Source organism: Anguilla anguilla, chromosome 1 (assembly GCF_013347855.1).
Source record: "Anguilla anguilla isolate fAngAng1 chromosome 1, fAngAng1.pri, whole genome shotgun sequence".
NCBI lineage: Eukaryota > Metazoa > Chordata > Actinopteri > Anguilliformes > Anguillidae > Anguilla > Anguilla anguilla.
Genome location: NC_049201.1, coordinates 71686933 through 71714649, shown reverse-complemented (window position 1 = coordinate 71714649; position 27717 = coordinate 71686933). Strand labels below are relative to the sequence as shown.

General features: G+C 41.9%; 2 protein-coding genes across 5 annotated transcripts in view; both read right to left on the bottom strand.

The window, feature by feature from the left end:
* The window catches only part of ephb6 (eph receptor B6), a 26339-nt gene extending 17270 nt beyond the window's left edge, over window positions 1–9069 (bottom strand). The window contains exons 1-2 of the mRNA XM_035406773.1: window positions 8927–9069; window positions 1224–1288 (exon numbers count right to left, since the gene is read on the bottom strand). Of these exons, the coding sequence (XP_035262664.1) occupies window positions 1224–1288; window positions 8927–8984 (123 nt within the window). The 5' untranslated portion in view covers window positions 8985–9069. The remainder of the gene's footprint in view (window positions 1–1223; window positions 1289–8926) is intronic.
* Window positions 9070–10083: 1014 nt separating this feature from the next.
* slc2a3b (solute carrier family 2 member 3b) lies at window positions 10084–24944 on the bottom strand. Of its 4 annotated transcripts, none has more exons than XM_035378452.1 (11): window positions 24519–24944; window positions 23848–23883; window positions 18920–19021; window positions 17552–17712; window positions 17084–17324; window positions 16713–16875; window positions 15850–16037; window positions 15475–15579; window positions 15255–15356; window positions 14900–15103; window positions 10084–13441 (listed from the first exon to the last, which is right to left on the bottom strand). In XM_035378452.1, exons 2-11 carry the CDS (start codon window positions 23872–23874, stop codon window positions 13202–13204), a joined length of 1533 nt encoding a protein of 510 aa, XP_035234343.1. In that variant the 5' UTR covers window positions 23875–23883; window positions 24519–24944; the 3' UTR covers window positions 10084–13201. The 4 variants fall into 4 exon arrangements, with proteins under 4 accessions (XP_035234343.1, XP_035234334.1, XP_035234325.1 ...); XM_035378443.1 differs by having other exon boundaries at window positions 23848–23998; window positions 24519–24943; XM_035378434.1 differs by having other exon boundaries at window positions 18920–19024; window positions 24519–24748.
* Window positions 24945–27717: the final 2773 nt, after the last annotated feature.

Sequence of the window (27717 nt, the reverse complement as noted above, 5' to 3'; positions counted from 1 at the left end):
GATGTGTCTAGGCACACAGAAGGCACAGGTGCTCTCAGGAGTCTCACTGGCTGCCTTAGAGAGGACGTGAGCGAGTGCGAGAGCTGAGAACGAAACTGAAGTCTCGGGCGTGCCTGTGCGCACGTAAGTGTACGTGCGTGCGGACCGAACTGCGTGCGTGGTCTTGCGTTGGAACCGCCGTGAATAAATATAATCTCCCTCTTTTGCGTTTATAAATTCACCAGACCTCTCCTACCCTCCCTCTTTTGCGAGAAAAAAAATGGATTGATGGGGAAAAAATGAAAAGAAAAAAAGGACACGGCCGCCCCTGCAGACACGAGTGTTTGACTTAACCCCAATCAGATTGTCAGCAGAATGCAAATCTGACCACAAAGCCATGTCACAGAGCGCAACCAAGGGAATGAAGGAAAGAGAGGGAGTGAAAGGAAAGAGGTGGCATGAGAGAGAAGAGGTAGAGAGGAAGAGAAGACGAAGGAAGTAACGCTGTGGGTCAAGGGCACGTAACTCCTTGAGGGCGGCAGACCCCATTGGTCAGTTTGTGTCACCAGACCTCCGTTCAGCTAAGGAATGGACTCAACTCATCCAGTCCAACAAATAATGATGTCACAGTAGGGATGCTAGCAGAGCAGAGACGAAAACCCTCCAGCCCTCAAAGACAGGAGGAGAGAAGAGATGAAAAGGCTGAGAGACATGGAGAGGTGGGGGGAGGGTTAACGCAAGACTTTTTCTCTTCATCTCACTCTCTCTCTCCGTCTCACTCACTCTATCAGTCTCTTTCTCCCCCCTCTCTCTCTTTCTCTGTCTCTCTCCCTCTTTTTTCTCTCTCTCTCCCTCTCTCCCTCTCCCCCTTTCTCTCCCTCCCTCTCTCTCTCTCTCTCTCTCTCCCCCTTTTCTCTCTCTCTTTCCCTCTTTCTCTCTCTCCCTGTCTCCCCATCTCCCTCCCTCTCTCCCTCTCTCTCAGCATTGCCCTTTCAACTGCAAGCCCCGGGTCAAATAACCATATCTCCATCAACCAATCGCTCCTCATCATGTTCCCTCCGCGGTGGAAACACTCAGGGACACACATGACTGCTTCAGAGCAGCTGACGTGCACAGCTGCATTAGCATTCATCATCACTGCCTGCATTATGTAAGCATGCATCACGACAAGACGCTAATTGCAATAATGGAAATGATAAACAGTTGCTTTATATTGATATGATAATGAGATATTGCTCACTCACCCCCGTGTCCGGGTAGGTGACCCAGCCAAGCTCAGATGTGGATTCTGTGGTGTCCAACAGCATCACTGTGTGTGAGAAACAGGAAAAAGGTCATTTGATCTGGCTGTTAGAATGTATGCTTGCCCTGCCCAAATTCAACAAAGACAGCGGCTGCATTATATCATACGACTGACAACATAAACAGGCAATGCAGAACCTCCAAAATAAGAAAATGGCTGAATTTAAAAGTCAATGTTAAAAAACTTAAAATCTAAGAAAAAAAAATTAGATAAAAAAGGTGTTAAGTTGTGAACAATCATATTAATTACAATAGAAATAGATGGCGAGTCGGTTAATAGATAAAAACAGGGTACTCTAGGAAGTAAGTTTTCTTGGTTAAACAAAAGGAAAATGAGAGGTTTCCATAATTGTACCACTGACATGCGATACAATGACTTCCACTACAATGAAGGGTTTCATAAAACAAATATGCGTGATGTATGTGTACATGAATGTTTTGCAAAGTCAGACGGAAGACAGCAGTCTTTTACATTTACAGCATACACATGAGCTAATCAAAGTGCTTTCATGAAAGTGAGAAACGCACAATCTAGCTTTCTGTTTATAAATAAAAGATTTCTATATTTCAGATATTAAAGTTGCATGTTTCATACATATTTAAGGCAGAGCTTATTTACACATGAAAAGCAGTGCATTTTTTCTTTTTGTACTTTCCTAAGACTGACTGGATGCAATGTGGAAAGAATTATTATAAGGATTGTGTGTACTGAATAATGTGAACTGAAAGTTTGGTCAGTTACACAGACAAATGGTGATCGATTGAGGAAGGGTAAAGCCAGTTCTGTTCATTGTGGCTTAAACTGTAGCTTCACAAAAAATAAATAAATTCACTCATTTTTTAGCTTCGTATTGAATCCCTCACCTTTATGTTTTTTTCTCTCCCTCTCTTTTCTGCAATAAGAGCGATGCCTGCTGTTTGGTCGTTGATATTAACTGTGGCTGAATATATGTCAGTTTTGTCAGTTATATGCACTGCTTCTTAAATTGTGTCCTGACAGTAATAGCTTAGTGTTAAATCTCTCCCCCCTCCCTCTCTCTCTCGCTCTCTCTCTGAAATAAGAGGGATATATACTGTTTGGTCATTCAGATTATTGTGTAAATGGAGTATGATGCAGACTAATGTCGTAATATAATGTACAGCAAGAGCCATTTTTTCATTCCTTTATATGTCCTCTTTTTTATCCTGTTATAATCCCTTTTTAAACAGTTGTGATTTCAAAGGTTCCCTGTTCTCAAAGAGACTAACTGCCCTACATGTCAGTACAGCACAATACATATGAACAGAGGTCACCATTCTTCACTAATCATTTGTTTATCTTGATCATTTTATTATAATTTCTTGTTTAATTTATTTTTTCAAATCTCTCTCTCTCTCTCCTTCCCTCTCTCTGTTTACTTTCTCTCACTGCTGAACGTAAATGGATTTTTTGGGATTACGCTCACAGATGGAGGACCCCCTCAAATCTCCCTTTCAAACTCTTATTTTCTGTTCTACTGCTTCTTTCCTTTTCTCTCTTTCACTCCTCCCTCTTTCACTCTCTCTCTCTCTCCCTCCCTCTCTCCCCACTCCCTCACTCGCTTGCGCGAAGCTCCGATCCTTTCAGATGAATTATTGTCCCTGATCTTTTCATGTTTTAAGCACTTAAGTAAAACCTCTCACGCTCACACACAGCGCCTTCAGAGGGACGTTCCACTTACTCGAAGGCTGCATATCTGCACCATCATTATTTGAGCAGAGGCATATTTGTTTTGTATACGTAGCTTCAAATATTTGATTATGACCATGGCAAAATTGGCACCCATTTATGTTAAAAAATACATCATTATCTGCCATCGTGATTCTTGTCGCCTTATTTCCAGTTAACTGACATTGCAGTGACATGCCTGTGTAAATGTTAGCCTGAAAAGGAGGCAGTGATTTATTTTATTTATTCATATTTTTGGACAGGAAGCAACATGTTATCTTGTCCTAAATGTGCTAGGATGGATACAGTCCTCGGTGGATGATGGAAAAAAAAGTGCTGTCTCTGCAATTCCACCTTAAGTGCAGCATTAATGCATTGTGCTGTCCAGTCAGTCAACTCTGTGCATAAACTGCCCTAACCCCCTGTCATCACATACCTTCCTTCCATCTGTCCCTCTATCTTTGTCTCATCCCCTCCCTCTCTTTATCTCTATTATTTATTCCCAAAGTGACACACGGCTTTGGAGGAACTTCGACGAGGGATGTGTTTTGCTCCATTATTGATGTGTGTCACAGTTTAGACTGGGAAACACATTTAATGCCCCCATAAAAGCTGGTGTTAACACATTGTACCCCAGTCAGTCATCAGATAGATACTAGCGTTAAGTAATGACTCCATTAATTAACACATTGTACCCCAGTCAGTCATCAGATAGATACTAGCGTTAAGTAATGACTCCATTAATTAACACATTGTACCCCAGTCAGTCATCAGATAGATACTAGCGTTAAGTAATGACTCCATTAATTAACACATTGTACCCCAGTCAGTCATCAGATAGATACTAGCGTTAAGTAATGACTCCATTAATTAACACATTGTACCCCAGTATGTAATGACTCCAAGTAATTCAGGGAACTGTTTTACTTAAAACCTATACTGCAATACATTTTATAAGGCATTTTATCAGAGCTTAATTTTGTAAGCACACAATACTTGTGTACACAATACACAATACTGCATAAAATTGAGGACAAATTGCACAAATTCACATGAATAAAAACATACTGTACACAATAGGTACTGTGAAAGGGAGCTTTTTCCTTGCTTAATGTTGCCCTAAGCTTGCTCCTGTATGGGGTTTGGTCATCATGCTAGGTGTGAACCAATATCATCACATGTGTTGTCTCCCATGCTGTAGTAGAGCAGTTAGTTCTGCCATTGTAAATTGTACGTATATTTTCTCTCAAGACCCATAAGTTAAGGTTAATATTGATGCCCAGAGGTGTAAACTGTACTGAGATATACATCCTCTCAAGTTCCAGAGTTAATTCACTGTGCCTGTATAAGGGTGTGAGCTGCACCTCCCCTCCCTCCTCCTCCTGCTCCTCCTCTCTCTCTGTTAATATGCTCCAGATGTGATTGTGTACCGACAGTCACACTAGGACAGTCTCCGCTGTTACTCCTCTGAACCACAGAGAGCTGTTGCCTATTCATTAGTCTGGGAGTAAGCAGGCGATCCACAGGTTTCTGCAGCAAGCCCAAATCACTGCAGCGGAGCCACTGATTTAGAGCTGACTGTCTGTTAACCCTTCAGCTGCCACAGGGCGCTGCGGGTCTGTTTGTGTTCACGAAGCACATGTGCACACACAAGCATGTGGACAAACACACACACACACATACACACACACGTGCACGCACGCACAAATACACACAAACACTCGCACGCACTCACGCACATGCTCGCGCACACACACACACACACACACACATGCACACACACAAACATGCACACACACACACAAACACCAGCACACGCACTCTCTCACACACACAAACAAGCACACCTGCACACATATATGTACACACACACACACACATGCACACACATATGTACACACACACACACACACACACACGCTCCAATCTCCTGCAGGATTACACACTAGCCCAGTCTCCCTACATGCACACACCATGTGCAGTTTCCTTCTTTTTGTGTGTTTTTGTGCATTTATGATTTTCTTCTTTTTGCCCTGTGTTTGTCCATGTTTGTTTATATGTATGCACGTATATTTCCTTTGCATATAATTTGTGTATATATTTTGTATATACAGCACTTTGGTTCAGCAGTTGTTGTTTGAAATGTGCTACATTTTTGAACTTACTGAACACATTCTTATCCCCTCTGCAACCACATATACAGACCATGGTTCCCACCTATACACTCACACACACCCAGTTCTGGAACAAGAATTGGTGCCAACGATTTTTACCCCATCCCTTTTGTCATTGGCATTAAAGGATGGTTCAGCAGGACCCTGAGCTGTTTTAAGTCTTCCCAAATGTGAATCTAGGTTAAGTTGTCTGGGACTGAGCCTGATGCTGTGACGCAGACCCTCATGCTGAGAGACAGCGCAGTCACAGCGGCTATCGGAGCTCAGCAGTGCGTCTGCGCAGCCGGGAGTCTGCTTTGGCACAGCACTTTCAGCGGCTCTTGACGCCGTGTCATGAAAGCTCGCTGGATGATGCCAGGGCACCTTTTGACACCCCACCCAGAAGGTCGTCACTGAGCTCGAGGCGGCTTAAGACTGTGGAGCCACCTCCAACCCCTCCATATGCACCGGCCTGACGGGCTGTCATTGGGGAGGGGTGTTCTCTAACAGGGCGACGCCGCAAAAGAAAATTGTGGAGTGGCGCCCCCTGTGGCCGGGAAGGCAAAGCGTATCGGAACGGGTCAGGTCAGCGAGCAGGGAGCCTGAGCGGCTCGAGGGCTCATCTGTACTGCCATTTCCACTGCGCTCTCTCGGTAGCCTGACATGATCTTCTCCCACTGCCCCCCACCCCCCCACCCCGCCGACATCACACCTCCAAGAGTGAGTGTTAGAGGTGTGATCTCAAGTGTGGGACTTGAACTGAGCGCCCTCCGGGTCACAGCTTCAGAGCCCCGGCCTCTCTGGAGCGGAGCCCCACAGGTTTCACACGGCACCTGCCTCTGGCGCGAGGTGCAGCTGATTCAAATGTGGAATGGACGAGGCTACGTCCACATGAATGTTTAAATGCGTCCATCGAGACACATTTAACCAAAAGCCCTGTACGGCACTCATGGACCGCTCTCCCACACAGAGACAGAGCCTAAGGAGGGAGAGTCTGGTCCAGAGGAGGAGGAGTCCCACCAGTTGCAGTGGGTGGTGTCAGGGTCATGCAGGAGGGCAATGCATAAAGGATATAAGGCCATCAGGTCACACACAGGCATCCAGACACACAAACACACACACGCACACTCACACACACACACATACATACTTGCACACACACACACGCACATGCACACAAACTGTATACACACATGCACACACACACAAGCACACGCACATGCACACATACTGTACACACACACACACACACACTTGCACACACACACGCACACACACATGCACACACTGTATTCACATGCACACACACAAGCACACACACATGCACACATACTGTACACACACACACACACACACTCATACACACGCACACATACTGTATACACATGCACACACACAAGCACACACACATGCACACATACTGTACACACACACACTCATACACACGCACACACACTGACTCATACACACACATGCACACACGCATACACACATACTGTACACACACACACACGCACTCATACACACGTACACACACTGACTCATACACACACATGCACACACGCATACACACATACTGTACACACACACACACGCACTCATACACACGTACACACACTGACTCATACACACACATGCACACACGCATACACACATACTGTACACACACACACGCACACACACACACACACACACACACATGCACTCGCTCGCTTGTGTATTCAGGCTTTATGTCACCGCCAAAGGCGGGTTTAAATGCACTCATTAACATTTTACACAGATATAAATACCAGTGACTATTTGCAGCCCTCAAGAAATGGCTTTTAATACCAGGAGGCAGGTCAGGATGTGGAGAGGGGATCATGCTGGAGAGTGTCACACACTGCATCTGCCACCAACAGGTCTGCTCCTAATACACACACTGGGGCACGCACAAACACACACGCACGCATGCACACATGCACGAACACACGCTTGTGCGCACATGCACACACGCATGCATGCGTGCACACACACACACACACATATGCACGTGCACACACACACACACACACACACACTCGCACACAGACACACCCACACTTGCACGCACACACACGCACACATACATGCACACACACACATACATGCACACAGGCACACACACACATGCACGCACACACACACATACATGCACACAGACACACACACACATGCACGCACGCACACACATACGCACACACGCTCGCGCGCACACACATACACATGCACACACACACACACACGCTCGCGCGCACACACGCACACACACATGCATGCACGCATGCACATGCACATACACACACACATGCACACAGGCATGCACGTGCACACACACACATTCACACAGGCACACACATACAAACAAACAAACACACACACATTCATGAACGTGTGCACGCACGCATGCACACACACACACACACACACACACAGACACACATGGACACACACACACACACACACACTCACACACACATAAACACACACACACACACACACACACACATAAACACACACACACACACACACACATTCGGAACTAAATCAGGGTTTCATTTCCTGGTATGCAATCATCAAATATGTATATACAATTTCCTAATAAATGGGACATATGAAATAAAAAAAAACTGGTTTAAGACTTACATGACCATATATTATTTTATACTCCATATTTAATTACAAAGGGAGAGATGCGGGATTGGGTTAATACAGTATTAGTGCACTGAATCAGGCAATGAATATGAACCCTGGCAGTGAGCAACTGGACACCCCCCCCCCCCCCCTGTTCTCTCATCCCTCATTCTGTAAATACCAGCTGTTACGCATACTGTTAAAAATGAGTGGAATTAAATTCAGCCATCTCTCTAGGACAATGACACACATACAGATAAGCCCAGGGCATAGGAAAAACACACAATGTGCCTGCAAATTCAACAGCACGCTGACAAAGAAAAAACACAACTGCACAATGACTCACACAATGCCTGTTTTGGGTAGGCAGACGGAAAACACGCAATGCCATAATTCAGAGACAGACAGACACTCGCAATCATGCATGTCCATGCACATACCTGCAGCGCACAAAGAAATGCATGCACGCATACGCACACACACACACACAGACACACACACTTCTAAACACAGTGCACATCTACAATGCACATCCACAATGAGTCATTTCAGTCTCAGATGGATGGATCCAAGCCATAAACACAAAATTAAGTGTTAAAGCTACTACACGCATAGCAGTGAACGTGTCAATAATTGCGGTCAATATGATAATTGCAATGTTCTCCATAAGATTAAACAATTTCATAAGTGTTTATGGGATGGACTAGATGACAGAATTACACGGAAACCAAATCTCGACAAAGGAGCAAAAGAGGAGTAGAATGAAGGACAACTCATTTTCTGGTGGCAGTTGGGTGTTTCTGAGCAGATCTGAATGCATTTGGGGCCCCATGCTGTCCAGTTGGGTACATCATAAACGGGGGATCAAGGAAGACCGCAGTTATCCCCTTCAGTTACGCACTTCCAGTTTAAACTCAGTCTTGCACCGTTTTGTTTTGAAAGCCGTGCAGAACTGGAACACTTGCGCCATTCCATCAGAATCCCGCTCAGAGAGCGCGCACATGCAGACCCGGGGACCTCGACAGCACTCAAACACATTCAGTCACTCGTTCACGCACACACGCACGAGTGCGTACACAAAGGCGCAAGTGTGTACACACAAATTAACACACGTACACACACACACAAACACACAAAGGGGCTGCTTCCTTACCTTCTTCAGCTGAATTTGGCTGGAGAAACAGGGAGAGAGACAGAAAGACACTCCACATCTCCACTTGAAAATAGCACTAACAGAAGAGGGGAGGGAGATAGTGAGAAAGAGAGGGAGTGAGAGAGGGAAAGAGGGAGGAGGAGTCTGTCTGCTTATTTTATCGAAGAGAGAGGGAGAGAGAGAGAAAGAGAGAGAGGGAGAAATATGGAGAGAGAGAGAGAGAGAGAGAGCAGAGGGAGGGAAGGGAAGATGAGTGAAGGGGGGAGTAAAATAACAAGGTAAGCAAGAACATTGCAGTGCGATGTAAACTACACAGAATGAGTAACTGTAAACACATATGGCATTCCTCCCGTGCAAGTACCACAGAGTAAGAAGCAAGATTGGTGGGTGTGTACAACAAATGTCTAGACACTTTGAAAGAACTCTTTGGTATGTTTGGCAGTTTGGTAATGACCGAATCAGACTAAAACAATGAAGAATTGTGATAGAGTAACCACCTCCTCCATGTCATTGTCTGTCCTTCACATTTTGCGCTTCTCTCATGCATCAACTCTCTTACAATTTTACAATTTTTACATGTCCTCTCTCAGACAATTTACATACACGCTACTGCTCTCCCCTTGGGCGATGTGTTTTACAGCAGGTACTTTAAAAAATATAAACACTGACACCTGGTGGACAAATGAGATGTTACATATTCCCAAGAAAGTCCAGTCTAAGCCTACCCAATCCTGATGCTTCATGTCCCACCAGGCAAATAGCCACAAAATCAACTCTATTTTCTTGATTGAACCAATTTTCCCTTCTTGCCTCATCATGCCATTCTGATTGCTAGTATTCTGTATACCATCTTAAAGTCTTAGTTCTAGTAGTTTAATCAAGTTTCTTGTACTAGTAGCTCAGAGATCCATTGACTACAAAGACTTCCAGTATTTTGATAGAGTATAAACCTATTAAATTTTCTTTCTTTTTTTTCTTTCTTTCTTTCTTTCTTTCTTTCTTTCCAGTAAAAATCTGATGGGATTAGCAATAGTGATGTAAAGTGTTATGAAAATCCTGCTGAACATTTAGTTGTTTAAGTAAAACCTTCAAGTAAAATCTATGCCATGATGAGAGACATACTCAATACTTCAGAGTAACTCAAGAAATGACAAAAGCACATGGCAACTGATATTTTATTGAAAGTATAGGATATTTCATATACATATACACACATACTTTCACAATATCACTACATGACTTGCATATGCATCTCATGTTGTACAAGGTAGGACCATCATTAAATCATTAATTTGTTGATTTTGGAGAAAATAAAATCATTTTTTCAGAAAGTATATATCCCCACTGTTTTATTGTCCAAAGGCTACCCGTACATTCTGAAATGCAATAATACATCTCGGTTTTAACTACTAGCCTAGGTAAACCCAAAGGAAAGAATTAGAGTAGATATCTCATCAAGCAGCAGTACTTTTCTACATCTGGCTCTCAATATAGGAATGGCATGACTAAAGGAAGCCTTTAGGGATGACTCTGACTGGTGTCTCATGGGAAATGCGGTCCTAACTCACCTAACAAGGACACACGCACACGCACGAACATTCTCACACACAGATACAGTACAAGCCTCTGAAACACCTAAGGATTTCAAAAGCTCTGAGGTATGCTGTTTTAGAGACACAATTCAGCTGCACAAACACGTGACACACGGAAAGCTCACCTGTACATAAAAGCTAACATACAAAAATGTCAGAATGACAATTTTCCGTTCCACAACCACACGGACGGCTTAAAGTTGGAAGTGTGAAAGAGATACGGAACACTTCGTATTTCTCGACACAATTCCGTCAGGAGTGCGCTGGATAATCTACCGATGCTGACGAGACGGGAAAATGGGGTGGCAATGATTCAGAGACTATTACAGGACCTGAGCAAGAGAGAAGTACAAACATGCACAGACAGGACAAGGAAAAAAGGCAGACAGCCAAAGAGATGTGTGCAAATGAAAGCTGTGCCAGTAACATTCGCATAATCATTAGGGCCGTTCCCTTATGGCAAAATGATGTTTAGACAGTAGCACATATTTTGTATTTCCTGACATATTCTACTTTATGTGAAAGACTACATACAAAAATATGATTACAATTATTATTAATTAATAATATATAATCAATAATATATATTCTGTATTTCTTTTTAAAAAATGTGTATTTACTATTATTTACTTTTTTAAATATATTGTTTTTCATAAGGGATGCATTGCAATCTATTTCAAATTTTGAAAAGATGTGCAGAAAAGAGAAGGAAAGCATATATCAACAAAGCATATAAAACAATGACAAGCACGACAAAAATATTACTAATGTACTAATGTAAAAAAAAATAATTCAAGCCTCAAATGAACTTAAAAAATAAATAAATATAATTTTATTTCCATTTTAGGACTTTAGTTCCACATTTTTAGCAATCTTGTTTTTTGAAATGTATAACTTAAAAACACACAACACAAAATTTAAAATTAACACGCATGAAACCTTGATTAAATACAATGACAGATGGAGTTTATACTGACTTAAATTATTTATGTTTTTGGTTCTGGATTATCCGGGATATTGATCACTTTTGAAAATGTGACATTAAGACCATATCAACCATCTCTTCATACATACGACCTTGTTCATTTTACAATAAACAATAAATAAACATAACATCATACTCATGGCTTTCAAAATATACATATTGAATATCCCTACTCCCACAGTATAAAACAAAACAGATTTATGGATTATTACAGAATGATGACACACAGGGAATGTATTTTCCGAACAGTATGTGTAAATGTACAAGTACACTTACAGAGCACGCACCGTAGCAACAGTAGTTCTAATGACATTCTGGGCCAACGTTTTGGAAAAGTGCTTTATCAACACATGAAAAAACGGAAAAGTCAAGAACAAGGAAAATTTACGTAAACATAATCTGTTAATAAAAAGAACGCGTGTGTCCACGAGTGAAATATTCACCTGCGTGGCATTTTGTGCGGCAACAAATACAAGGTTCCGCAGCCAGATAAATGTGCCGCAGCTTTTTTTCCCCGCTGTAGACAAAACCCATCGTATTACAGTAGATAAACGCACCTAACTTGTCGACCTGCGCCGCTGCTGCAAGGCTAATCGAAGCAGAGTCATGACACGACCACTTTTCTGCCTGTAACAGATTAGTGTTCTGTACTCACTGAATTACCGACGTCAAAAAAACACCTTTAATTTCTGCCCCACTAATCGATGTCATATCAAACTCCATGACTGACGTTGATTAGACATCTAACGGACCGATGTCTGGTAGCAGTTACAGTGAATACACATACAGACATGCTCTGTGATACATTCAACTCCCATGTTTTATAATGTATTATTTGTTAAGTTTACAAATTTGGAAAAACAAGTGTAAGTCTTAGGGCCTCATTTACTAAGATCTTTATCACGTGCAAAAACTTTTAGCACACAAAAAATAATAACAACCAATGATTGGTGCAAAGCAAATACCATGACCAATGTTATCGGTAAGGCAAAGGTAAGGCCATGATAAGGTCAGTTCATGTTTTGGTTCATGGTTATTTTACAGCAGAGAGACAGAAACTAGATAATTTTCAGAGGAAACCAGGAAATGTATGAAAAATACTTCAAGGGGAAAGCGGCGATTTTCCCTTTTCTCCAGAAACAATACAGTAACACGCTCAAGTAACCTATCAGATGAGACGGTTTTAGATTTTCAGAGCAGATGGCTGCTAAATTGATAACACTGTGGCAGCCATTTTATCTGCAAAAAAGAAAACCTCCCAAGCTGATAACCAGAAATAATTTGGATACTTTATATTCCTTTGAATTTAGAAGACCAGTGACCCAGAATTATGTGCGTTTTTGGCAAGTTAGCTCGTCAACCTTATTAACAAACAGTTTGTTACTTGAAAAAGACTAATTCCCTCAAGAACTTGACAATCGAAGCAATAATCAAACGACTGAAACACTGAAAAGGAGCACGAGAGCACAGGACGCCCGTTACTTTAACCACAATGCATCAGTCACACATACCAATATATCCCAACCTTCACCCTGTACGTTGCATATTTGAACAAATCTACTTGAACTACTTCCTACGACATTCTACGTGTGTTTTTGGCCCCAACCCTTTCCTACAGTAAACTCTACATTTACACATTTACACCAAGCTCATTGTTCAGTTGCCCACGCGCCGCCTATGCGTTGGCGCGAGGTCTGTTTACTTTTTGGCCTCCACTCCGAACTCCACCATGGGCACCTTCTCGGTGGTGGGCGAGACGGGGAGGGTGATTCCATCGGAAGGCTGGGCAAGGCCAGAGCCAGGGGCGGGCCCCGCGAAACCGCGGGAAATGTCTTCAAACGTCCTGCCCTTCGTCTCAGGAACCCGGAAGTAGGTGAAGACGAAGAAGAAGATGAGGAAGATCATGAAGATGATGAAGACGTAGGGTCCACACAACTCCTGGAACAGAGCGAAGGAGATTGAGAGAGGAACTCAGAAATAGAGAGATCACCTTAATATAAATACAATAACAATTTCTCATTCAACTTTGATCTTTTAAAACACCCTTATCCATTAAATTAAACTGCAAATGTTACAGTAACCATGAGGATTATCATAATTACATACTATATTAATTAGATTAAAGTATAATTTCATTTTCTTTCCCCAAACCAGTAGAATATTACACTTTAGCAATATTACCTTCTGTACGGCACTCATAAGGGATGTAACAACTAAGAACATTACCCCATTTCCTTATACAGTAAGCACTTTGAGTAGCTGTGCAGTTACTTTTTCACATGGGTGTTATGGGTGTTATGGGTGATAACGTTTTCCATTAGATAAATGAAATAATTATTTAAAAATGTGTTTTGTGTTTACTCAATTTCCCTTTGTCTAACATTTATCTTTTGTCTAAATCTGAAACCATTCAGCATGACAAATATACGATAAGGTGAAATCAGAAAGGGGGAAAAAGCTTTTTCTCAGCCCTGTACAAATCAATCATTTATTTATTTTATTCATTCAGAAGTCAACCCATATCTAATGGCTACTGTTTGCTCTGAGTAGTTATCATATTATTGGTCAATATTATTACATTACTGGCTTTTCTACCTTCCCGATAATGTAATAAATGACCAATAAAGTAATCATTCCTCAAGTAGTCCAAAACAAGAGTGGAACAGAGGTCAAATACAGACTCTTTATAGTACTTATGCGTATATGAAAAAAAATCTAATTGAGATGGTAGAAAACAAGAGTGTCACAGACAGTTCAAGAGGGCAGCTGCAGTTAGTGCAGGTAAACAAACCACAAATTTCTCTAGCCACATACACTATGGTTCATCTAAAGGTCACCTAAAGGACAGAGTTTCCCCATTCTTTCCCTTTTCACTAAGTTATACAATCAGCAAATGCATACAGTCATATTAAACTTCCTCAATGAGATAAGCCTAATCTATGTGTGATGGTCATGCCATTTTGGGAACAGACTCGACACAGAATTTATTCTGTATAGGAGACCTATGTGTGAACATGGAAAACCCACAACCCAACCCGGATAATTGAACCCGGTAATGTTGTGAGTTCCATGTGTGAAAGGGGCTATAGAGGGAGAAGGAGAGGGCGACATTTCATCTTGTCATAACCTGAGGGACACTGCGAGACCATCCTATTGTGCAGTGCTATTGTGCTGCTCTTTTTGTCTTGAGAATGCACATGTCATTAATATTTACCTGTAAATATGTATTTTTTTTAATAGATTTCTGATGCTTTGGCAATATTTACATATGCATTTCCTGCCAATAAAGCAACTTGAATTTGAAATTTGAATTTGAGAGGGAGAGAGAGGGAAGAGGAGAGACGTGACAAAGAGAGAGAAAAAGAGAGAGAGAGAGAGAGAGCGAGCAGACTGCACCTCCAGTTTGGGGAAACTGAGGCCCACGATGAAGTTGGCAGTCCAGTTTGAGCAGCCCGAAACGGCCATGGCGCTGGGGCGGGGGCCCTGGGAGAAGAGTTCTGCCACGATGAACCAGGGGATGGGCCCGGGACCCATCTCAAACATCGCCACGAACCCAAACACGGCCGCGATGGCCAGGTAACTCATCGCCTGAATTTTAACCTGCTCATAACAAGACAAAAAAAAAAAGAAAAAAAAAGAGGGCGATGAAGATGAGGGGCGTGTTCATCCACAGCAGACACTGAAGGATTTTACTCTTCCTGATGGTGGTCATTACGCAAACTTGAGATATTCGGCAGGAAGTGTAACCCACCGCCAACAGGAGGGAGATTGTCATGAGCAGGGCACAGATGGCCATTCCACCCAATCCAATGAGGTGTAGCGTCCTTCGTCCCGCCCTCTCCACCAGGAAGAGCTGGCCAACAAATAGAAAGGAGATGGGTGTCACTGCAGGGCATGCATACGCAATGGCTCCAAAGGATATTACTGCAGATTTATGTAAATAGACTGCTGGCCATAACAGTTTTACTTACAGATACAACTGTAAAGACTGTATTCACGACTCCAGCTCCAATTGTGGCGTAGATGGGCTGGGTGACACCTGCGGTCTTAAATATACCCGTCGAGTAATAGAATACCTGTGAAGGAGGGATAGAAAGAGGGAATGAGTAAAAAGAAAAAAAGAGTTGAATTTACTGGTCTGTACAATTTTAAGCAGCTAACAGGGGGAGAAACAGAAATAAAACTAGCAAACAAAATATTAAATTTACACAGTTTTCCATGCCATACAAAATGTATGCCATATTCTCCCTAAATTTAATTCACATAATTGTTCTAATATCAACTGTTATTGGCTACGTCACATGACTATCCCTCCAGAGGCACACTGGGAACTGTAGTTCATTTACCGCATTGATCCCTGAGAGCTGCTGGGATAGCTGGAGGACGATGGCAATGATGATAGGCTGTCTGTAGGCCGAGGTGCGGAACAGCTCAGGGATGGTGACCTTCTTCTCCATGGCCATCTTCATGCCCTCCTCTTTCATCTCCTGAATGTCTTCGCTCACATCCTCAGAACCACGCAACCTCTGCAGGGCTGAGGGAGAGAGAGAGGATTGCTGTCATTCATTTAAACTGACATGCTGCGCCACGCACAAGAGAAGGCAAAAAATGGCCATAATGTCTTATGACCATGGCATACTTCCAGCAATTCAGTCCCTCAGACATTGTGTTCTGTGTGTACAAAACTTGCAATTCTGTCTTATGACTACACATTATGACTCCATTGTCTAGACTTCTCCCACACAAATTGCATTAGATTCTGATCTGACTTCCCAACAGAATGCAGTTAGAATAATAAAAATAACAATAATTATAACGATCAACTTTATTTATCCTGCACAAAGCACTTTCCAACCATATTAGAAGCAGTATCCTTCTCTTTTCTGACTAGATTAGAAAGTTGTACAGTTCCAACGAGCTGAACTCAATGGACCACAGCCAAAGACCAAAACCACCCGAAGAAGCTCAACACAGCTTGGACAAAGTCACCAGAACCTGACAGGCTGCAGGGACCTGAATCAACCAGTCAGTGGAATGCCCACAGAACAAATCCACACTGAGAAAATGTTGATTAATTAATGTAATCATACAGTGTGCGCAACACGGAGATCTCTTTCGAACGTCAGCAGCACACAATGCCCCTTCTCGCGATGGATACGCTAAACCTGGACAAAAGTGTTCAAAGTGTTCTCTTCCAACAAGGCCTCACCTTTCTGTGCCTCTTCCTCCTTGTTCAGGTTAATGATGAGGTAGCGTGGGCTCTCAGGGCAGAACAGAAGCAGTATGCTTTGGACTACAGCTGGAAAGGCCGTCAGCGCCAGCAGCAGAGGCCACAGGGTCGCCGAGCCTAGCAGAAACTCCAAACCAAAGATCTGCAAGAAGAGAGCATGATGGGTAAAGAGCTGACCCCCCCCTAAGTTAACTCATATGAGCTGACTGCCTTGATGAGCTGTTTGCAATGCAGTCCAAAGTCTATCAAAATGTATTTTTTCCAAGGATCCCCAATACAAGGCAGCAGTGTCAGCTAAAGTCCCACCCATCCATGGGAGTTGTAGTCCGGCAAGCTATGCTATCTCTCACCTGCGCTACCAGAATGCCCACCACCACGCCGAGTTGGTGCAGGGTCCCAAAAGCTCCCCGCAGGGCGGTGGGTGCCAGCTCTCCCAGATACATAGGGGTCAGACCAGTGCACATTCCGCAGAAGAGACCGATGATCAGCCGGCCAATGATCACCATTTCAAACGAGGAGCAGACGGTGGAGAGACCCATCAGAGTTCCACCAACCAGGGCCAAGATGTTCGCTACCAGCATGGACTTACGTCTGTCCAGGGGGAAGGAGGGAGTGAGAGGAAGGGCAAGAGAGAAAAACAGAGCAACAGAAAGAGATCAGATCAAAGCGAGAGAGCAAGAGAAAAACAAGTGAGAAATGAGAAAGAGAGAAAGGGGTGGGGGCATTAGTCGGTTTTAGATGCACACGAACGCGACCAGGCGGTATAATTCCGATTGACAGATCACAGGTGAACCTGGGCAGTCATGGCCGTCACTCACCTCCCAAATTTGTTGGCTATGACCCCGACGCTGAATGACCCCGCCATGCCCCCGACGCTGAATATAGCCACAGCGAAGCTCCAGACGATGGTGCAAACGTTTTGGTCGATGGGGTGTCCATACCTGTCTATCCAGGTCTCGTTGAAGAAGTCGCGTAGTCTCTGAGAATTCAACATCAGAGAGTGCGGCATTACACATGGAAGTTTGGAACAGGGAAATCATTTTTTATTTAATGGCGGTACTCTCATATCATGGCAACCAAATCCATTTTGTTTCCTGAAAACAGACCAAATAAAAGAGAATGATGCAGGGAAATGAATACAGAATGAAACAAAGAAGAGATTCCTTCACTTCCTACGCATTCAGTAATATTCTTCCTACACAGCATCACACAGAGCGACAATTCACTACACAGCAGTAATTACATGTGTCCACAAGGTGGTCACATAGACAAAGAAGAGCACAGAAAGTGACACAATAATTCAACAGGCAACGAAGAATCAAATATTCTGTTTTGAAAAACTGAAGAGCCATGTATTAAACTTTGGGCAAGGTGGGCTTCAATTAACTTAACCAACCCACTTACATTCACTTCACAACCACAGTACATAACACTATTAAAAACCTTGTGCTATAAAGAATGTGCAATTAAAGCCCTTGGCATTTTTTGCACACTACATTTTGAAATTATTGAAGAGTGCGGCGTAACTATGCATTTAGTTTTTGTTGCTTACTAGTTTTTGTCAGTAAGCTACATATACCCCCAATGTCGAGCCAAAAGCTATGTCCTGAACAAAACCGTTTTACTGTTATGCTGCCATGCGCGGGTGGGAAGTAGCCTGTCTGTACTTGCTCCTGAGCACAAGGGCCCTGTACTCTTGATTTTAACCTTTTCCGATAGCAATCGCCAGTTTGATATAGGCTTTTCAAATATATGTCTCCTCTTAGAGGAGTGCCAAGAAAATTCCTTGCTGAAGAACAGAATTTGTATGTACAAAGTGTCCTGGCTGTCTGGATGTGTGCAGTCTAGCAGCATTCCTTGTCGGTAGCTGTTCCCCAAATACCGCTGCCCTCCTGCTGTAGGAGTATTCATGTTTTTTTTTTTGTTTTTTTTGTTTTTTTACATCACAGTCCACAGCCACACCTAACAGGGGAATTGATGACACAATGTTCTTACAACTCAGTTACTGCATTGGAGTCATTGCTGTATGGGACTGTAACTGGAATTCAAGCAAGTATGCCAGCATTAAGCTGCACCTTTGCTTTGCAATTAACAAAGAAATACAGACACTCTCTCGCTGAGATATAATGAATTGTTCTTCTTTCACCTAGACAGACACAGACTGACATACACATATACACACAAACCTCTTCTGGGGCATTGATGACTCCAGTGTTGTAGCCAAACTGAAGGGAGCCAATAACTGCTGTGGCTACAGAAAAAAGGAGATAGCAGGTCACCTGCTTCTTCTTCTATGAATAGCAGAGAGAGAGAGAGAGAGAGAGAGAGAGAGAGAGATTTATACATATTTAGTGATTTACTTCTGTTGCTGTTGATGCTGTTATTGTTATATATTATTACATTTATCATTATTATTTTAATATTATTATTATTATTTTACATATTATATATATATGTATATGTATATATATATATATATATGTATGCTTTGGCAATAATCACATTTGTATTTCATTCCAATAAAGCAACTTGAATTGAGATAGAGAGAGAGATAGAGAGAGGGGGGGAGGGGATCTGGGGTAAGAGAGACTACTGAAGTGTATGCAGATAGTTTGCACTGAAACACAAAGCGGACACAGACATTGTTCTACAGCTCCTTGGCGTACAGAGTGCTCATTGTCAGTGGAGCCACAATAACTCATTCTACTCAGACGCTTATCATTGCGTTTTGAAACAACGTCGCTGAGGAAACATCACTGTTGCGTGTTGCCAGTTACACAACAGCGAGGTTGGAGTAACTTGCACTTCTCCACACAGCCTGACATTACAGCCATCTGAAACAGTGGCCTATCCACAGTGATCACATTCACGGCATAGTGACTTTCAGAACTGGTAACATTCGCACATTAGCAGTCGAACCAAGCGAGGTGAAACAGAGTTGAACAGCACACAAACATTTACTGGAGAGGGCATGGCAGTACATGACACTGTTGTACCGTCCTGAACTCTCTGTTCAGAAACATTGTTTCGTCACGCCAGTAAGACTCCATCGAATTGAACTAATCTGGAATGTGGTAAACATAAAATGTATACTGACACTGGGTGGACAAAACAACCCACTATCATTGACTTTCAGCTTCACTCAGACATTAACATAGTACAACCAGAATGCAACAGGCTATCTCTCTTCCTCCATTCTAAAGTCATCTGCTACCTCTCCTTTTTTCCCCTCTCTCCCTCTTACTCAGTCACTCCCCTCCTTCTTAGATATCATGACTCATTCAAAACAAATGACAAACAAATATGATCGAGACGTTCAAATCCAAAACATGTAACGTCACAGAAACGCATGTCAAGGTTAAGCATTATGTTAAGCTGCTCGGTATTGGACAACAGGCAACGCAAGCCTACTATTCATGGAAAATTACTGCCACAATGAACAAAAGAAACAATTGAAATTCAATTGAAAAAGGTTTCTTCTTCCACTGACAATTCTGTAGTAAGTTATATGGGCTATGAATATTCTAGAATGTGTACTACAGACACAAAATGAAAATACCTAAAACCGTCTGAAACACTGAGAGTTGTATCAGGGATATATGGGGTGAAGTCAGTCTTGCTCCAAAGCTAGACACAGTACAGCATAGTGCTTTTATGACTACCACGATTCAAAGAAAAGTGAAGTTCCCATAAAGACGTTTTCTGAGCAAATGTGTCAACAGTGAGTCACGACACCGATTTACCTTTGGTACAGACCTAGCACAACACTGCACTTGTCTACTTAAGAAAGTACTACACGCTGTATTTGTGTCAGCGAACCAAGAAGATTAATTAAACCCAGATAGCACATAATGTGGCTCACACCATATCAGGTAAAACAGGCCCTGCGCAAATACAGTGAAAACAATCCAAGGCAGCCAGCCAGGGCAGTAATGAACATGTTCAGTTGACCAGCACTCAGAGGTGACCGCTAAGGCGGTTTTCACCGTATTTGTATATGACCAGCGCCCATTTTCTCAGCGCTTTCTGAGAGCTTTTTGCCTCAATCAGCTTTTCTAATTACCTTGATAATTGTTTTTTGTTGTCTCAGCATAACTGGCTTACAAGCTGCCATTTAAAAATGGATACTGGGAACTTTCACAGAGTAAGAATGCGATACACAATTGTGATAACGATGATAGAGACACACCTCTTAAATGCCAATCTACTGTGGTTGCCGTGTGAATTCATGGCTTACTTTTAAAAATGAAAAATAAATCAAAGAAAGTTAGAAGTTAAAGATAACACAATTAACTTACAATTTAATTTTTAGCAAGAAAGAAAAAAAGTAAAAATCAAAAACAACTAGAAATACTGCCTCGCGGTTGTATGCCTCCACCAGCCAGGAGCCAGTTTGGATATAAAATGTCATCACTTCATCATTTTATCCTATTAGACATTTATATGAAACTTTGTCATAATTAGCGTATGAATTCTTGAGTTATGGCCAAAAACGTGTTTTGTGAGGTCACAGTGACCTTGACCTTTGACCACCAAAATCTAATCAGTTCATCCTTGAGTCCAAGTGGACGTTTGTGCCAAAGGTGAAGGAATTCCCTCAAGGAAAAAACATGTTTTGTATTCCCTCAAGGCAAAAAAGTGTTTTGTGAGGTCACAGTAACCTTGACCTTTGACCACCAAAATCTAATCAGTTCATCCTTGAGTCCAAATGGACGTTTGCACCAAATTTGAAGAAATTCCCTCAAGGCTTCCTGAAATATTGCGTTCATGACGGACGGACGGACAGACGGACGGACAACCCGAAAACCTAATGCCTCCGGCCATGGCTATGCCGTCACGGAGGCATAAAAATCGTTTTCTTACATGCCAACCTTGGTGAAACTCTGCTATGACAACTGGCCGTAACACACATAAATAAAGCTCCAGTGGAAGACTAACAGCATTAACCCCTGACCATGTTGTGCAGGTGACCATGATGGAAAGGGAGCACCAAAAAATGGTCGTCATGTACAGGTAACAAGCCGTTCCAAGGGTGACCTCCATGGCAGGTTCCACTGTACAGGGTTTATTTAACAAGACTTGACACCGCATGCACCGATAAGGGGAGTATATGTGGGTACTCCAGCAGAGATGGAGAGCTATATGTGCCGAGGCATGAAGCTCTTGTGTAAGAGGGAGAACATTCAGCCCCTTTGCTTGTAACCTCGACACACCTGTGTAGAAAAGTGGCAGTTTGCCAACTTCACCGTAGAGCAGTTTGAGATCCGCCGATGAAAAGGTCAGCACAAACAGCCCACCGTTGCCATTGTTATTATTGTACATGCATTTCAGAGGCATATCGTGACAACACATCCCCTTCCAGGTCAGTAGTCAGTCTAATCAGAGCATACTCTTTATATTCTACAGTCATCCTAAAAACACAGTCTCTCTAGCTCGCTTTCAGGTGAAAAGGACTCTTGTCCCATTCCCCCCGCATTGCCATAACAGATTCCCTGGAACGTTTTAAGCTTAACTGACATCCACTGAAATAAACAAGCAAGTACATGCAATTACTCTTTTGGACAGGAAGCCCAGTACTCCAGTGCATTCTGAAATTTAAGTTGCCCAACTGAGTACACATCAACGCTTGAAACTGAAAAACAAATGGGAGTCAGAAAAATGAATAGTAGAAACTGCACCAAAAATATGCATACTGTACACATTCAGACATTACTTCTTAATTCACTCTAAACCGCAGTAGTCCTGGATGGCCGCAGTCGATCTGCTGGCTGCTGGAGTATCACAGCACTAGTGGTTCATTTCATTTGTTGATACACACACCTGGTTGTCGAGGCCTTAACTGGCGGCTGATTGAAAGGAAACCACAAAAAAAAAACCCACAAGCAGTGGAGCCCCCGAGACTTCAGTTTGATACCCCTGCTCTAAACCCCAGTCACAGAATCTGATGGTGCCAATCGCTGCAACACGGATATTGTATCGGCAATAATGTTAATTACACTGAATAGATGCAAAGAAAACAGTGGATCAATGAGAAACACTGCATGACAACAGATGACAACGGGTCACTGGGATAAAAATCGCAGAGGACATTGGGCACTGCGCTGAAATAAGGACATATTCACCGACACACACACACACACACACACACACACGCGCACGCTCACACACACACACACCCACGCGTACGCACACATGCACACACACGCAAAATGGTGTTCATTTACTACTTTTCTGAGGCATCTCATTTCACAATAAGATATGAGGAGATGGCAGCCGAGCTGAAGATACAAAGGACGCTGCCACACCGAGGCATTTCAAAACCCACACCTGCAGGACTGTGCGTGTCTACAGGTTGTTATGGTTTCAGCCCATTTTGGCCTCGAAAACTGGGTGTGCAGAATTTAGCCAATCAATTACTTACATTAGACACTTTCGGGAAGTGCTAGAACACACACAAAACCATGGCCCTCCACAGCTGGAGTCTGAGATATTTTCCTTTAACAAGATCAGACGCTCTCGCTGTAACAGTGAAAAATTCTGCGGCCACAACCCTCAGTGCATCCCTATCGCAATCTTCTTTCTCTGTGTCATCATCTCCCCTCTGCAGTCACAGTTCCCCGCCCCCTGCCCCCTGCACCCCCCACATTGCTTCATTCCTCCTCACTCACCCGAACATGCAAGAACAGGTCAGAGCGGAGAGGCGATCTTCAAGTTTAAACACCACCGGAGGATGGGCTACCCCCCCCCTTTTCCTCCTATTCTTTTCGCCCAAATAGGAAAAGTACTGAATCGCATGTCTCGTAAATCCCTGGCTGACTCACTTAAGTTGCAGGAACAAAGAGAAGAATAGAAAAGTTATATATAAATCCACACATAATGTTCCTCCCGAGAAAACAGACAATTATGTTATGGCTATTTGTTACAGTTCTTATAGGTCTACTGTGTGAAGAACTATACAAGGTTTGACAAAGATGGTTAATGCAGTATTAGGCAGACACAGTATTAGGGTTAGTAATAGCAGACTACATACATGGAAAATAACTTTTCCTGAAAAGGACGAGGTAATTCCGCACTTCAACTAGTGAAGTAAAGAGAGATAAAGGTCCCCACTCACCCTGTCGCCGTCTTCTATCTTCTCCATCTTCGATACCTGCACCGATGCACAACAGTGGATGCTCGTTACACACAAATGGATAACCGCTTCCTCTTTGCAACACAAGACTTTCAGACAGCGTAGTACGTTGTAAGAATTGCTGGCTTTGAACCTGCGAATAAAAAAACTAATTAAAGCACCTAGCCTTTAGAAGGCACTTTTGACATGTAAAGTCTTACTTTTTCTCTCTCGAGCTACATGGCTATGTTAAAAACTATATAAGAAGGTATATTAGAAGATGTATAGGCTACACTACTCCGTAACACAGCCTTGCTTTTTGACATTAAAAAATTTTTTTTTTTTTTAAATCTCTTCACTCCCCGCGGCTCTCCTCTTTTCCCTCGCTTAACACGCATAACTGTTGTAGCCCACGGTTGCGTTTAAAACCTTGAAAGCCCCATTTAAAAGATTAAATATGAATATCCTTTAAATATATATTCAGTAACTTAATTAAATCTAAATGTTGATGCTTGTGCTAAGATTATTATTATTATTACAAATGTGTAAGAAAAGTGCGAAAATTTGGAACAAACGCCTCATAATAAATGCACTGTATTTTTTAAAATAATACTTTATAGATATTATACTATATTTACAAAATACGGTAAGTAAATTCATTTAAAGGTATTTACCTTAATTTCGAATCAGTCGTAAATGAAGCGTATGCTTTATCTTTCAAGTTCTCTACAATGCCGTAACTGCCGTTCGTAACAAATGTTTAGTGCCCGTTCTCTCTCGTTCTTATATACCATAGTAGTACTCGTATAGCTGCACGTCGCCACGCTTTGACGACAGTTCCCCCAACTCCATCTCTGGGCATGGGCGTTCATTAAATTTTTTTTCTCCTTTTCCTGTGTCACAGAAAAGATGTGACTCAGTTTTATCTTGTGACGGTCTGATGTTACAAATAGAAGAGCAATTTCAAACGAAAATCCTTCCGTGACCAGAACATATTTTATGAGGACGCCGCTGAAATAATACAATGATTATATACGAGCACGACTGCTTGAATTCCATTCTACGAAGCATTGTTTTATTGCCAATTTTATGCCTCAGTCAAAGAGAATGTGTCTAATCCCCTAGTTTCCGTGGGGTTTTTGTTCGTATTTCCCCTCAAAAGGCTTTAACTCACATCCAGTGCTTTCTATTGCACAAAACCTGTGAGGGTCATCCAAATTCACTTGAACTTACACACGAAGTATTACGGTTTATTGAATCATTGTGGGTGTCCACTTCGCAGCTGTCTGACACGCTGTCCTGATGTTACATCATGACATGGCATGTACAGTAGGCTACGCCATTTACGCTATTTAAGAAAATAATATGAGATAATAACAGGATGGTGCATGACAGGATTGGATATATGATAAATAAAAGATGGAATGTACATGGCAATAGACATAAATGGTCTCAGTTGTAATGATATAAGAGCACTCTGGCACAAACTTACAATCTCACACATGCTGATGATAATGAAACTGAGGCTGTTTCAATTGAAATTCCTTTTAATTCAATGGAGAGGAAGTTAAAAAAAAATGAGCCTGAGTCCGGGGAGGTTATGAAACTGGGTAGGCAATGCCTACTCAAGACTGCAGAGCTCAAAACAGAAACAGAATTTGAAAGAAAGCTGAGGACAGTTTGTCAAGAAACTTGTCTGAGTTTGCCCAAACAAATACATCAACGGTCTTTAAAGGAACATTGAAGCCAGAACATGCTGGCACATTGCGTGGAGACCTAGAATACTGTGTTCAGTATTAACACCGATCAATTTATAAACATGCTTGAATAACTTCAAGTACTTCAAATGTGTTTACAAAGACAGATGGGGGAAAATCTAATGGAAAGTACTTAAAGAGAGTAATATTTCTTGTTCTACAAACAAATGCATCCTCCAGCACAATGTGCCGGTGCATAGTTAATTTAGTTGCTCATTTCATGTTTAATATCCACATTTAGAATTGGGCTCTCCAGTCTCTGTGGTCTTTTATCTGTGAAGCAATTTCCTCTTCTGCAACAGGAAACTCTCTCTAACTGCAACAGGCTGATTCTTTGACGAGAAATAAGTAACACATGACCAATAATGGCAATATTTTTAGGTTATTATTTGAAACAAGTATAAGAAATGAGTGCACATTTACAAGTTCGTCAACGTTTTCTGATTCAAAAATCTAGGTGTAATATACCAAACAACAGTAATTTTTGTGGTGACCATGATAGCATGTTGTGATGTAGTTTCTGCATTTATGCATCCTCCATATAACCTTTTATCCACAACAATTAGCGCTGGAGGTCGTTTGATATTTGCCCATTACCTGATGTTTCCTGTAATACCATAATAAAGCAGAATCAACAATGAAGGGATTGTGTTTCTATGTAGAAGTTGTATGTAGCTGTATAATAAACCAAAGTAGTGTTGCATTCCTTTATAATGAGAGATGATCATTTTAAAGCGCCCATTCAGTTAAATTATTTGAGAAACAGTCGATCTGTCGTCATGCATGACTGGAATGCTGGTAATTGTCCCTAGGGTGATGCGAGCTGTAAAGCTGTGCAGCAAACAGGTTTTTTTTTAGAAAACAATAAACACTCAGGGAGGAGTTATAGAAAATATGTAATCATTATGTCCACGTGAAGTCTAACACTGAATGCTTGCAGTACAGCCACACCTCACACAAACATTACTTCTCATATGCAATTGACCTGATGTCTTTCTTTTTTTTTAAATTCCTTTGTAATGAATTAGGTACAACTGTGTACAGATAGGTGAGCTGTATAGTGGCACTTATTTATTATTATTATTATTATTATTATTATTATTATTATTATTATTACAATATTAATTGTAGGTTTGTTCAGCTAACTTCACACATATTGATTATAAATGGGTCTCTGTGCCTTTTTGGTGATGCAGCGCCCTTGTCCTGAGACAAACACCCATATTATCCTCTTAATAAGACTGCCTGCCAAGTGATTGTAAAGCAATGTATAATACAACGCCCATGATAAGTTGCATTAATTATAAATGTTTTATTATGATTCATGAATCAGCCCAAAGTATTTAACAAGTAATATACATTCTAACAAATTGCATTCATTGAAGCATGTGTGCCGTTTATTGTTAACCAACATGGAAAGCACTAAATATTTCTCTTGAGGAAATCAATGTGGCTATCTTTCCCCACATATCTTTTTAAAAGTCTTGAGTGAAATAATTAACATACATATTAATAAGAATACCTCTGGCTGGGGCATAACCACTAAGAAGAAGGCCTCAAGAATTGTGATAATCTAACTATTTTGTGGCTTATATTTCTACAAATTAGCTCAGAGCTGGCATTGATCATTTGGTTGGTGACACGCCCATTAAAGTGAAACCAAAGAAAGAATGGCCTCATCTTTTCTATACTATCTCAGAAGGTAAAACCATAGAAAGCATGGTCATATCTATTCCTCTCTCCATTTCCTCCATTTCATTCTTTTCTACACATTCTTTTGATCATTTGGAAGATTTGGTCTTCTGAAAGCTACTGTGCATTGGTCCAAGGTGCTAACCTCTCTACCATCTTCAGAAGAACAAAAACCATGCAAGTCCAGATGGTTACTGCTAATTCTTTTTGTCTTTGCTGTAACTGTTAATAAAATGCACTCTGCGTTGGTGTGGTCCATATTTAATGAGCTGAATAATAGGCTATATCTGCACACGTCTTTGTGGATTAGATGGGTTTCATATGATAAAGGGATTTGGTGGTGGAAAGTTTAGGACAATGCTCCTAATCAGTGCAAAAAAATAAATAAAATAAATCACCTTCAAAGTTCTAACTTCTAACATTA

Excerpts from the sequence above, each read along its gene's own strand:
- slc2a3b (XM_035378434.1), bottom strand. The coding sequence starts at position 23,874 with ATGGAGAAGATAGAAGACGGCGACAGG. Across the intron at positions 19,025-23,847 it reads AGATAGAAGACGGCGACAGG|AAGAAGAAGCAGGTGACCTG; the intron begins GTGAGTGGGGAC and ends TGCTATTCATAG. Across the intron at positions 15,357-15,474 it reads CAGTCTTTACAGTTGTATCT|CTCTTCCTGGTGGAGAGGGC; the intron begins GTAAGTAAAACT and ends TTTGTTGGCCAG.